Source organism: Mirounga angustirostris, unplaced genomic scaffold, assembly GCF_029215605.1.
Source record: "Mirounga angustirostris isolate CCGP_5_RB_7025 unplaced genomic scaffold, mMirAng1.0.hap1 SCAF_5, whole genome shotgun sequence".
Taxonomy (NCBI): domain Eukaryota; kingdom Metazoa; phylum Chordata; class Mammalia; order Carnivora; family Phocidae; genus Mirounga; species Mirounga angustirostris.
In genome coordinates, this window is record NW_026991713.1 from 60,152,920 (window position 1) to 60,167,296 (window position 14,377).

The 14,377-nt window shown below is 41.2% G+C and overlaps 1 protein-coding gene across 6 annotated transcripts in view; it reads left to right on the top strand.

The window, feature by feature from the left end:
* Nucleotides 1–14,377, top strand: part of LOC123843696 (cyclic AMP-dependent transcription factor ATF-7) — an 89,708-nt gene that overhangs the window by 57,049 nt on the left and 18,282 nt on the right. For all 6 annotated transcript variants that reach the window (XM_045873306.3, XM_064591169.1, XM_064591167.1 and 3 more), the window contains 3 exons: nucleotides 5,624–5,720; nucleotides 10,473–10,591; nucleotides 13,434–13,571. In XM_045873306.3, the coding sequence (XP_045729262.1) occupies nucleotides 5,624–5,720; nucleotides 10,473–10,591; nucleotides 13,434–13,571 (354 nt within the window). The remainder of the gene's footprint in view (nucleotides 1–5,623; nucleotides 5,721–10,472; nucleotides 10,592–13,433; nucleotides 13,572–14,377) is intronic.

Below are 14,377 nucleotides of genomic sequence, written 5' to 3' on the forward strand. Positions count from 1 at the left end.
TTGAGAACCACTGCCATATAGTATAAACTGTACTTAGAGAAAATGGGTTTGGGGAGCAAGATTCAAGATTGGCACATGATTAAAATTCCCATCAGATCTTTGAGAATATTATCCAGACCAGAGCTGTCCAAAAGAAATGTAACGCAAACCACATATGTAATTTAAAATTTTCTAGTAGCCACATTAAAAAGTAAAAGTAAACAAGTAAAATTAATTTTAATAATAGTTTATTTAACCCAATATATCTAAAATATTATATCAACATGAAATTAATTAGATATTTTACATTCTTTTTTTTTCTTTTTTTGTACTACATCTTTGAAATCCAGTGTGTGTTTTGACTTATAGTACATCTCAATTCAGACTAGCCACATTTAAAGTGCTCAATAGCCATGTGTGGCTAGTGGCTCCCATATTGGATAGGGCACATCTGAATCATCTTGGTCTATAGGGTGCTCATTACCACATAATACTTCACCTCACCCATTTATGCCAAGAAACTGCCCTGATTCATTTACTTGAGCAAATTAGATGCTAAACCATAGTCACTATACAGATCTTCTCCCAAGGCATAGAAATTGTCTTCTTGATTCAGTATGACTTATATTCTTTAGTCTCCATTTTGAATGATAATCAGCCCTCTGTTATCTTGGAGATGGCTAATATCTACATATTCCTTGAAAATTATCATTATTTACCCTACAACCAGAGTTAGTGTTCCTGAGTGGCTCTTTGCCAAAACCTTAGTCATAGGTAAGACCAAAGGACAAAGGAAGACCCTTTAAGGGTATTAACAAATGGGAGAGTTAGATTTTTATTTTTTGTTTTTTTAAAAGATTTTATTTATTTATTTGACAGAGAGAGACACAGCAAGAGAGGGAACACAAGCAGGGGGAGAGGGAGAGGGAGAGGGAGAAGCAGGCTTCCTGCTGAGCAGGGAGCCCAATGCGGGGCTCGATCCCAGGACCCTGGGATCATGACCTGAACCCAAGGCAGACGCTTAATGACTGAGCCACCCAGGCGCCCCAGGAGAGTTAGATTTTTAAATGGGCAATAATTCAAAGAGGAAATCCTTTTGGGAGCCTCTCCACCCATTTTAATTCTATAGAATAATCTATCTAATAAGGTAAAAATTTTTATCACTTAATGATGTTAGATATTTTAACTGAGAAATTGCTTTTAGAGGGATGGTTTACTGGGCACACATTTCAAGACTGATCTAGAGAATTCTTAAGGGTTAACTTTTTTTTAATTTTTAAAGCAATTTTAAGGGTTTTATTAATTTTTTTTCCTTAATGTAATCTCTACACCCAACATGGAGCTCGAACCTATAACCCAGAGATCAACAGTTGCACTCTCCACCAACTGAGCCAGTCAGGCTCCCCCTTATCAGTTAACTTTTTTTTTTTTTTTTTTTTAAGATTTTGTTTATGTGTCAGAGCGCACAAGCAAGGGGAATGGCAGGCAGAGGGAGAAGCAGACTCCCCGCTGAGCAGGGAGCCTGACATGGGACTCGATCCCAGGACCCTGGAATCATGACCTGAGCCAAAGGCAGATGCTTAACCGACTGAGCCACCCAGGCGTCCTTGAGCGTTAACTTTTAATAAATGAGAAAGACTATAAGGAACAATGAAAATAATAGCCAGATCAACATTCAGTTTGATAAAAACTTTAGTATACTTTTATTCTCCCCCTTCCTACTCTAGCCATATAAAAATTGTATTAGAAATTATAAGGAGAGGGGCACATGGGTGGCTCAGTGGGTTGAGCTTCTGACTTTTGATTTTGACTCAGGTCATGATCTCACAGTCATGGGATCGAGCCCCAAGTCGAGCTCTACGCTCAGTGTGGAGTCTGCTTGAGATTCTCTCTCCCTCTGCCCCTACCCCTGCTTGCTCACGCTCTCTCTCTCTCTTTCTCTCAAAATAAATAAATAAACTCTTTAAAAAAAAAAAAGAAATTATTAGAGATGACTGGAGCCAAGACCAGGCCAGTGCTCTGCTTCTTAAAATTCTGCCCATTTGTCTCCTCAGAAGCTCACTACCTAGTTTAGTCAGGGATTCTTAACTTTTGTGATGTCATGACCCCCACTGGTAGTTTGATGAAGCCTGTGAACCCCGTTCAGGATATTGTTTTTATTTTTATTTTTTTTTCAGAATATTGTTTTTAAATTAATAAAGTAAAATACATAGGATTGATTATAAAGGAAACCAATTATTTTGAAATACAGTTACCAAAAATGTTTTTAAAATATTTGATAATGTAGCGGTGCCTGGGAGGCTCCTGACTTCAGCTCAGGTCATGAGCTCAGGATCCTGGGATCAAGCCCCACATTGGCTTCCCACTCAGTGGGGAGTCTCCTTGTCCCTCCTCCCCTGCCCCTCCCCTCGCTCATGTGTGCATGTGCTCGCATGCACGCTCTCTAATAAATAAATAAAATCTTTTTTAAAAATTTGAGAACGTCAGGGGCGCCTGGGTGGCTCAGTCGTTAAGTGTCTGCCTTTGGCTCAGGTCATGATCCCAGGGTGCTGGGATCGAGCCCTACATCAAGCTCCCTGCTCAGCGGGAAGCCTGCTTCTCCCTCTCCCACTCCCCCGCTTGTGTTCCTTCTCTCGCTGTGTCTCTCTCTATCAAATAAATAAATAAATAAATAAATAAATAAAATCTTTTTTAAAAATTTGATAATGTCATATGTGTGCTTTTTAATTAATGCATTAGATAACAAGTTCTAGTGGTAGGTCTTGTGATTCCCATAGTTTCAAAGTAGTGATGAGTATAAAGGATATTTTGATATATGTGATAAGAAGATATGTGTGATTTCTATTACGAGTTAGGAATGTTAAACTTCAGAATTTAGTAAGAATAAAGATGTAATTTTTTTCCTTTTCCATGTTCATGGCTATCAGGCCCTCTGAGATGCTGATGGGTGGGAAATCCCTTTGGCCACCTTCAATTCTTTTCATAGCCCAGCTTTTGATTGGGAAAAAATGAATAGCTCAAGGGGGAGAATAGGGCAGCAGGGAAGGGAGTGCAGGCTGGGGTGTGTGGCAGAGAGGAACCAGAACTAGAGGACAGATAAAACAAGTCGGGACTATGTAGCAAAATTATAACAGAAGGGGAGTTGCCTTTTAAAAAAATTTTTTTTAAGGTTTATTTATTTATTTTTAGATTGTATTTATTTGAGAGAGACAGACAGAGTGCACGAGAGGGGGTAGGGTCAGAGGGAGAAGCAGACTCCCCACTGAGCAGGGAGCCCAATGTGGGACTCTATCCTGGGACTCCAGGACCATGACCTGAGCCGAAGGCAGTCACTTAACCAACTGAGCCACACAGGCGCCCCAGGTTTATTTATTTGAGAGAGAGCACAAGTAGGAGAGGGAGAGAGAAACTCAAGCAGACTCCATGATGAGCATGGAGCCCTGCATGAGGCTCAATCTCATGACCCAGAGAGCGCACGACCTGAGCCGAAACCAAGAGTCCGCCACTTAACCGACTGTGCCACCCAGGCGCCCCTATGTGAAGTAAAATATTAAGTGCTCCTAACTAGAGTAAAACCTGATGGAGGTTTCAAGTCTTTCTCTCAGCTCAGTTTTGAGCAGACTTGATTTTTGATATTAGAAAAGGACTTTTGCTTGAAAGTCATTCTTCTAGATTCTAGAACATTGTGCAAAATTTTTCAAGCTACCTATATGAAATTTCCCTGAAATATACTTACAAGCATCTTTTTGAAAAAGATTGTTAGAACATTACCAATACGTTTTGAAATTTTATACCTCTGTCTAATCCACTACTCTTCCTCTTCCCCTAAAATGATGGTTTTTCTTTGTTGTAGACCAGATTCTGCTCACTTCCTTTTACCAAATACCTGGCAATCCCAGAACCTCAAGAGTGACTTATTTAACCTACAGATATCATACCCCTGGTTAACAGACTATTCTCTTCCTTTCTTCACCCCCCAGCCCCACCCTTTTTTCCTGAGGGAGAAATCTGTGAAGGAAACAATTGATGCCTAGGGTTAACCAGCAATAGAGAAAACTAAAGTTTTTGGCTAAATTCCCCCATACTTTATCAGTTTTATCCTGGATCCATCAGAAACCACTCATGCAGTCTTTTGACAGTTTTACTTTTTGATTCTTCATACTTTTAATTGAAAATTCAGTTTTCCCCTCAGGCCTGTAGACCTAGCCTGGAAGGATTTTACACCTTAAGCTAGCTTTAGTGGTGATAGGGCTCACAGCAAATTTGGGGAAAGTATCTACTTCCAGGTAAAATAAAGGAACTTAAACTGAAGTTCAGTGTCACTTTCTTGAATGGATAGGAGCTGGGATGGGTGGGGCTAGCTCCTGTCTATTTGGTTTGCAGTCAGGAAGCACTGTGGAAAAAAGAGCTAAAGGTATTTAGTGTGTGTATCTAATGAGGAAAGTAAAAAGAGGGGACTAACCAGTCATTATTTTTAGAAACAAAAAGACAAACAGAAGCATGTTTCAGAGGCTGGCTGGTGAGGGAGCTGTGGGAAGCTGCGGCATCCAAGCTGTTCCTGTGTTGCAGGCATGTTTTAATGAAGGAACCAGGCCAGCCAGCCTCAAAGGGAATTTTGAGGGTATCATTCTTTTGAATTACTGCTGTTCATCTGTTCTCTTCGCCTCCCCCGCCCTAAAGAAGGGGTGGGAGCATAAACTACTGTCCAGTATCCCTGTCTTAGATGTCATAAACTGAGGCCGACCTAGCCTCACCTTTTCATTGGCCTTTCACCCAAACCCCTAACAAATAAAACCTCTATACCATCTCCTTTTCCCTTCCCTCATCCTGCCTACAGGCTTCTCCCTACCCGAACAAAAAAAAATTTGCTTGCATTTTTATTCTGTCATTATATAGCCAGCAGCATTTCACTGGCCCCTTTATGGCTGACGGAGCCCAGGCGGGCTGCCCGATGAGGGAAGACAGCATTTGGCCGATGGGGCTGGTGTGTGCCATTACTGCTGGCCATTGGGCCTCTGTCCTCTCCAGCTCCATCCTGGCTCATTAAAACCCTGAGCCAAATAGCTGGGCAGGCTCCTGCCGCAGCACTGTGGGGGCCAGGAAGTTAAATGGCTCTCCTCATCCTGCATAATTTATCTCCCTGTTAGCCCCCTCATAAATAGTCCAGTTCAGCCCTACCATGGAGAGCTTCATTCTGAATTTCCTACTTTTGTGATGACCGAGTGTCCAGCCTTTCCCTTCTTCTCTCTTTATTATTGTTATTAAAAATTATTTTCCCCTTGTTCGCTACGAGCCTCGCCTGAACATTTCTTTCATCTGGAGCCTCCTGCCTGGACCCCGCTTCGCCAGCAATCTGTCCGCTTCTCTCGTTTGGACCTGATATCATAGAGCAGTTGGTGCCGCGGCCCTCCTCATTTCCTCTCCTCACAGCTTTCTAGTGCCTCTTTTTCCCCTTCCCCGTTTTCTCCTTTAATCCATCTCCTCTCCTTTTCCATCACTTTCAGTTTTTTCTCCTTTCCATTCCCTCTCCAGCCCCTCTGTCCAGGGACCATCCTTATTGCAGGGTGTTTGGTAGGACATTATAAAAGGGCACTGAATCGCTTATTTTTTTTTTTTTCACATCTCTGTTTCTGTTTCGTTTCAGAGATTTACAAACGAGGACCACCTGGCAGTTCATAAACACAAGCATGAGATGACATTGAAATTTGGCCCAGCCCGAACTGACTCAGTCATCATTGCAGGTATTTGCTGCCCCAAGAGCCACATGCCTTGATATCACCAGACAGTTAAGATTAATACCAGGGACCAGATGTACTGGGAGCTCTACTCCCCTTTTCCCATTAAGAGCCCTTATGTGATCTGCATTTAATCAAGAAAAAGGAACACTACAAGCCCCCAAGTTTCAGTTGTGCCCTCCATTCTGTTTTAATACAAGATTGTGTTCTGCAGTTTTGAGGTGGGTGTGTTGAGGTTTTGTCTTGGCTTTTTCAGTCTATTCCCTCCTGGCCTTCTTTTTATTAAGACTTTGGAAGATTTACAGACAAAAGACGCCTTTGACATTTCTCTCTACCCACAGTAAAGGGGTGAACAAAAGAAAGCAAGAAAGCCGACCTAGCCTGGCTGCTTCTCTTCCACTGGGTGTCAGTTTCCCCCAAGCAGATTGTCAGTTTGTAAATTCGTCTTGCCTTGTGAACCCAGACAGCATTGAGGGCACATTTCCAAAGCTCAAACAAGACATTTAGTCAATGGGACTTTCTAAGCCAATTTGGGTGACCTGGAACCTCTTGCTGGTTGTTTAGATACTGTCGTGCTTACATATGCCATTCTCGAGAGAGCATTCTCAGAAACTGCTCTCAAATCATGCAGCACTTCTGTCGTGCCATTTTTAACTAGACAGACATACAAAACAAAGTGGGTCTTTTCTTTTGATACTATGAGGGGTTCTGATTTAGCCTGAGTTAAGCAGGCTTACTGCAGTATTTAGCCAATAGGGGATTTAGTTGATAGTTATTACACCAGTTAATAACTCAGATAAGACACAATTTTTCTAAGTATTACTAGCCAAAATGCAACCCAAGATACAGTGAAGGAAAGAGAGAACCTCCTTCTCCATACTTTTCTGTGTGAAGAAAGGAACTTGCCTTTACAGATCTCCTAATCCTTATTAATTCAGCAAATATTTATTGAATAGCTACTGTGTGCACCAGCCACTTTGCTGGGAGCTTGTAGATTATAATTCCTGGAAAAGGACATGAGTGGGGACATTGTCATTGATGATCCTTAAGAAAACCTGTAGGAAATCCTTAGGGAAGAATGGATATGGTATAAAAATATATGCTGGTAGTACATACTTAAATTTATTAAGTCAAGGCATATATACGTGAAAAAATTTTTAGTACAAGTGAATAATTCAAACAATATAAATACTAAGAGAATGAATATTAAGTTGAATTAATCAGAGTTTATGAAAGAGATACATTTGAGGCAAGGTTATCAAGTTGGAAAGGTTATTTCCAAGGTGGAAAGGTCTATGCCAAGTCTCCAAGAGTGATGAGAGAAATCAGTACAGGATAGTCCCAAGGAGAGAAAGTATTTTCCTGTTATTCTTTGCATTCCGTTCTGGAGTGCTCATCCCATTGCACATGACTCCAGTTATCCTGTCGAGGCTGATAATTCTCATTTCTCTAAATTGAGACTTTGTGTCCGACATGTATTCCAATCCCTTATTGAACACTTACTTGGCTGTCTTTCTGTCATTCAGATCTTCCTGCCCCCCATGCCCCATTTCTGAACTTCTCTCCTTGTCCCCGAAACCTTCTCCTTCTCCTTGTTATTCAGTGGTATCAGTATTCTCAAAATCTTGAGTTGTTTAAAAAAAAAATCTTTTTTTTTTTTTTAAAGATTTTATTTATTTATTTGACAGAGAGAGCCACAGTGAGAGAGGGAACACAGCAGGGGGAGTGGGAGAGGGAGAAGCAGGCTCCCCACTGAGCAGGGAGCCCAATGCCTGGCTCGATCCCAGGACCCTGAGATCATGACCTGAGCCGAAGACAGACGCTTAACCAACTGAGCCATCCAGGCGCCCCTAAAAAAAAAAAATCTTGAGTTATTTTATTCTTTCTTCACATTCTCTCTGTTCTGTTCCTTCCACCACCTTCATTACTCTTGGGTTTCTCCAAAGTCTCCTAGCTGGCCTCCTTGACTGGTTTGTTATTCTAATCTTGCATTCTCTTGAAAAGCCAGTCTTGGGGCGCCTGGGTGGCTCAGTCGGTTAAGTGTCTGCCTTTGGCTCAGGTCCTGATCCCAGGGTCCTGGGATTGAGGCCTGCATTGGGCTCCCTGAGCCCGCTTCTCCCTCTCCACCCCCCCCCCCATTGTGCTCTCTCTCACTCAAATAAATAAAATCTTTTAAAAAAAGAAAGGAAAGCCAGTCTTCCCTAAACTCTTCTGCTTTGCTCAAAATCTGTCCTAATCTGGGGTACCTGGCTTTCTGGCTCAGTTGATAGACCATGAGACTCTTGATCTCAGGGCCATGAGTTCAGACCCCACCTTGGGGATAAAGTTTACTTAAAAAAAAAAAAACAACTAAAAACCATCTCCCTCTAAATAAAATGCTCTTAGATTTAAAAAAAAAAAAAAGCTCAAACCGTAAGAGACCCTTCTTAATCACAGGAAACAAACTGAGGGTTGCTGGAGGGAAGGGGGGTGGGTGATGGGCATTAAGGAGGGCATGTGATGTAATGAGCTTTGGGTGTTATATGCAACTGATGAATCACTGAATTCTAGCTCTGAAATTAATGATATATGTTAATTAATTGAATTTAAATTTTAAAAATCTGTCCTAATCTTCCTATTTTCTTTTACTTTCAAGGCTATTTATACTCGGACTCTCAGGCTTTCTATAATCTATAATTCTATAATCTACCTACCCAACTTTGTATACAACTTATATACCTGACTTGATTATCTTTTTTTTTTTTTTTTTTTTAAGTAGGCTCCACACCCAACGTGGGGCTTGGATTCATGACCTTAAGATCAAGAGTCACAGGCTTTACCGACTGAGCCAGCCAGGCTCCCCCTGACTTGATTATCTTTACGCTAGGCATACCTTTTCCTCCTCACCTATATGTGGTCCCCATACCCTGCCTCTCTCTATGCCTTTACCTGCCTTACTCCTCTTACCCTCCAAATCTTTCATCTTTCTCCTGGTGAAAACTATTCTTGAAGGCCCAGCTCAAGTCCCACTTCTTGAAACTTCCTAACTCTTCTGTCATTAATTTGTCTTTATTTAATTACTCTAACAAATTTATTCTCTACTACACATGGCACCTATTTTTTTGTATACTATGATGCTGTCTATGTATACTGGTTTATTTCCTCAACTAGAAAACATTTTCATTGTTCCATAGGGCAAGAGCCATGTCTTATATATTTGGGCAAAACTCCTATACTCCTATCCCTGTCCTCCCCCAAATTTACCCACAAGTATATATGCATATAGCATCAAAACATGTAGAAAGTATTCAGTGAACACTTGTTGATTTCTTTAGAATCATCAGAGCACACTAAAGGTTTTCCTATGTATTTTCTGGCTGGTTGTTTGGGAGCAGTTTGTATGGGTCTCAGGTCAGAGAGGCCAAAGGCCCTCTTCTGCCATCACCATGCCCTTAGCTGCCCCGTCCTGTTTCACTTGAGTTGTGATCTGTGTGTGCCCTTACTAAAGAACTCTTGAGCATAAAGGATGATATTACCTCCACTCACCCGGGGATGGAGGAAAAGTGGCTTCATCATTGGCCAACCAAAGCTTCCAGAGGACCTTTTAAAACTATTTTGGGAGGTAGTGGTAACTTTTCCAAACACTCTGATTCAGAAGAGGTTTTGTTTAAATTTAAAAAAAAAAAAAAATTATGCTGTTCCTTGGAAAATCCCAGTGGACTATTTCCAATCGATCATGCTAAAGGGAACGATTTTAATCCCAGGTCTCACTCCTTAAAACGTCATTTAAACATTGTTCTATTTCTGTCATTCAATTTAGTGGTTTGGGGTATGAATGAGTCCCTGAGGTGACTAGCATGTCAAAGAAAACCATCATAATAGAAGTTTAGATCCAGGAACAGAATTCAACTGACCTAAGAGAGAAAAACTAGAAAACCAGAATGGGGAGAGAGGAGCTCAAATCTAAAATTCAAGTTGCTTAGAAAGTTCCCATGGGTTACTGATTGCCTTCCTCTTCCCAAGGGCAGAGGCACTGTTGAGGAAAGATTTGTGCAGCCCCTGAGAGGATATTTTGGCTGGCAAATCTAAATCCAAATATCCTGGTTTCCGGAATTTGCTCTGGGCCCAGGTCTCTGTAAAATGAGCTCTATTGTTTGCAGTTTCCTTTTCTAGCTCATGATCTTGCTGTCTTGTTCCCCAGCCCCTAGATTTGCCTGGAATGCCTTCAGAAGGTAACAGACCCTTACCTCAGTGACCACTGAAAGACAAGGCACCATTTCTTATTTGGTAGCTTTAGCAAGCAAAGTCAACCATCTGATCCTCAGTTTCTTCTCCTCATCAGATTTTAACGTCCATCTGCTTATACCTGCTCACTTCAGACCTAGCAGGGAGTAAGTTTAAAGAGAAAATGTCGTTTAACTGTTCTTGATTTTCAGATCTGGAGGTTTCACAGACTCCACCTGGGTGGGTGGTTTTGTTTCGTTTGGGGGTGAGGGAGGTGAAACCAGCCTCTGGGAGAAAGGGGGTTACAGGGATAGTCACACAACAAAACATCATCCTGTCTTCCGCCTGCCGGCCTCGAGGCCGCACAACACAGACACCCTCTGGTGGCCTAGTACTGGCCTTCACCTGCTCTCGCTCCGTAAAAGCAAACTTGCCCTAACACAGAGACTCTTTCCAAACAGAAGAATAAAAATGTGTTCTCTGTATACTGTCAAGTTTCAATTTCAGGTCAAAACTAAAATAAAGTTTCCTTTTTTTTTTTTCCCATGTCTGCAGATCAGACTCCTACTCCGACTAGATTCCTGAAGAATTGTGAGGAGGTGGGGCTCTTCAATGAATTAGCTAGCTCCTTTGAACATGAATTCAAGAAAGCTGCAGATGAGGAGGAAAAAAAGGCAAGAGGCGGGACTTTTGCTGACAAACTGGCAGTGTTCAGATGGAGGCTATTTTCAATGTGCCCTGGGATAATTTGCTTAGTCGGTTAAAGCACAAAATTATGGGCTTCGTTCTTTAGAACCAGATAATACCCACTAATCCAAGTCAGCCTTCCACGTCTTCAGGGGTTCCAGATGTGATGGATCAGCACAAGTCTGTCTTTACCAAAAATTAGGCTCCTTGCCCTTTCAGTGGAGCATTAGTTCAGTAATCCTTTTTTTTTTTTTTTTAATTATTTCTCTTCTGAATATGTTAAGGATGTTAAAAGATGATAAATTACTCAGATTCTGTGAGATAACATTTTTGGGGGTTAGATCTCTCACTCTTTTCTGAGCTAATCAGACTTCTCACCTGGACTGTTATCATTCAGTCAGCCAATCAACAAACATTTATTGAATCTTGACACTTCTTTGTTTCAACATATGCACCTCTTACCTTCAGGTAGCTTTCTCGTAATATTCAAGACATTAAACTTCAAGAAGGGTGTTTTTAATGCCTTCCAAAGGAGATCAACCAGGATGGTGAAAGAACTAAAAATTATGTCACTTTGGGAACATAAAAAGAAACTGAGGAAGTTTTGCTTGGAAAAGAGAAGTTTTAAGGTGAAAAAAATTGTAGTCTTCAAATATGTGAAGAGCTTTCAGGTAAAAGAGTGGTTAAACTTACTCTGTGTGGCCTAGAGGTAGAAATAGGACCAGCAGGTGGACGCTATCGCAAAGTGTGTGCAATTAGATGTAGGCCACTTAGTGTGGATACTGTAGAGAGGATTAGAATGTTGGAATCCCTTATTCTGAGTTCTTTCCCTCTAAGAAGAAGAGAGCAGGTAAATCAAGAGAGTTGTGCATGATTTTTTTTCATCCAGCTTAAAATGTAATTGTAAGAATGCAAGATAAGGTGTCCTTATCACTGGAGTTTTTTCCAACTTCCGTAGCTTCCTCTGAGCTTCTTTTCCTGCTGTCTCCCTCAAATCGAAAGAAAGCAGGGAAATCCAATGGCATATATTTGTAGTTCTACTTTCAAATGGCTGGACTAGCCACAGTCTTCTCGTTGTTTTTCTTTAGAGACTCCAGTCTCTCATCTCTCTGTGGCTTCAGCCTATGTGGTATACTTTTATTTTACAGCTTCCCTACCTCATCCCCCCCACCACCATCATTTCTCCTTCTCCCAAGACAAATCAGTCAAATTGTTTCCACCAGGATGTGAGCGATTTAAAATCAAACTCATTATAGGCAAATTCAAGAAAATTAACCTCCCTTTAAAAGTGTGAAGTCTTTTGTACTGCCATTTTAACTCAGTTGACACTTCTGGGAGGCCATTCATAGTTGGTCAGGCTTTTATCCATTGGGCATCTCAGTATTTCTTCCTGTCTATACAGGGGTGGTCTTTACCTCCCCTTGATGAGAAGAACAGACTCAGTAGAAGATTGTATCCAGGAATGTTGACTGAGTCTAAAATTTCACTGAACCACAGCTTTTCTAGGAGATGCCTCAAAGGGATTTTAAACCCTTGGTTCTATTTACTTAGAGGCCTCTCCTTCCCACCACCCTCTGACTTCAGGGATCCCAGAATTAGCTGAATTGGGCCCAACATCTTCACAATGTAGAAAAAAATGAGGGCAGAAATGAAAGCATCTTTGCTATTGCTCACCCCCATCAGATTGGAGAGAAAGAACCATTACCACTTTCTCTAATGTGGTAGACGCCAGATTATCTTCAGTGTGCTCAACTACCAAGATTTCTAGGATTAAGGTAGCAAGGGAAGAGTTAGAAACAAGCTCCTCTTTGACCAAGAAGCTTAAGATATGGGAAGAATAGAACAAAGGATCTATTTTGTCATGAAACCGGACTGCAGTGGCAGCCCTCCTGGCGTGGTGCAGTGTCTGGGCCGCCCTCTCAGATGGTTTATGGATCCCTGCAAAGCCATTTACAGCTCCATGGTTCTGTGAAGTGATTCACCACTGCCAGAAAGGTACTCTCTTTCCTTTCTGGTTTTCTCCAGTCCTACTTCTAGGATCAAGTTCTAATTTCTTTAACTGATCAAATAGCCAGCCTTTCCTTTCCTTATTACCCCCAAACCCTAGCTTCCTGACTTCTGGCCTCTAACATCAGATGTTGGGATGAAATCACCATCGAGCATGGGAAGTTCCCTGGAAAAGATCTTTCCTATCTTGTTTGTAGTACTTCAATAGCTAATTTGCCTTTGTTTGCTTTTGATACTTGGGTAATCTAGTCCTTCTGGTTGGCAGAAAAAGTGCTCACAGTTCTCCAGTGGCCAGCAGAGCTGGTTGGAAATAGGCAAGCACTGGATTCAGGAATCATTTTACTTTCATGAAAAGTTATATAATTATGATATTTGCATGGATTTAAATGACATCTTTTTTTTTTTTTTCCTTTCAGGGTCTTTATAAACATTTTTAAGTATTTTTTTTTTCCTTTCAGAATCTTTATAAGTGTTCACCCATGGTGAAGCAGGAATTATTTCTATTTTACAGTTAGAAAAACAGAAGTTCTGAGAAATTAAAATGATCTGGCCAGAGTTGTACATAAAACCTAGGTTTCATATTTCTTTGACTTACAGTTCAGTTCTTTGACCAAGGGCTGAACTTAGAAGTATATTTTCTTGGGGCTCTTGGCTGGCTCAGTCAGTAGAACATGCGACTCTTGATCTCAGGGTTGTGAGTTCAAGCCCTACATTAGGTGTGAGGCCTACTTAAAAAAAAAAAAAGAAAAGAACCTGGAAAGATTTTGATTCAGCCTGTAGGGAATCATGGGGTTGAACTTTGCTTATTCTCTCTTTCAACAGGCTGCTGCAGGGCCCCTTGACATGTCTTTGCCTTCCACACCAGACATCAAAATCAAAGAAGAAGAGCCAGTGGAGGTAGACTCATCCCCACCTGATAGCCCTGCTTCTAGTCCCTGCTCCCCGCCACTCAAGGAAAAGGTAAATTCTCTACCAAGAATTATCCCAGGGGTGCCTGGGTGGCTCAGTTGGTTGAGCGTCCCAACTCTTGGTTTCGGCTTAGGTCATGATCTCAGGGTGTGGGATCAACTCCCGTGTCCAGCTCTGCACTCAGTGGAGAGTCTGCTTCAGATTCTCTCTCCTTCCCCCTCTGTTCCTCCCCCTGCCCACTTGAGTGCACGCTCTCTCTCTCTCTAAAATAAATAAAATCTTGGGGCGCCTGGGTGGCTCAGTCGGTTAAGCGACTGCCTTCGGCTCAGGTCATGATCCTGGAGTCCCGGGATCGAGTCCCACATCAGGCTCTCTGCTCAGCAGGGAGTCTGCTTCTCCCTCTGACCCTCCTTCCTCTCCTGCTTTCTGTCTCTCATTCTCTCTCTCTCAAATAAATAAATAAAATCTTTTAAAAATAATAATAATAAAATAAAATAAATAAAATCTTAAAAAGAAAAAATTATCCCAAATGTTAGTTGGTAGGTAGATTAAGTTTTGATTCATTAGTTGTATAAATAATGTGTGATACAGGATTGATTATACTTAAATAATGTTCATTGTTTAGAAGATTTGTATAAATTACACCTATTCTCTGACCCAGCAGTTCCACTTCTGAGTCTATATGGAAGTGAAATTAGTGTGTATGTCGACTATATAAAAGTATATAAGAATGCTCATAACAGTTGTATTCATAATGGTCAAAGAACTGAAGTAGTCCAAATGTCCATCAATAAGAGAATGAATAAATAAATAAATTGTGGTATATTTCTAAAATGGAATAGTAAGGGTACCTGGGT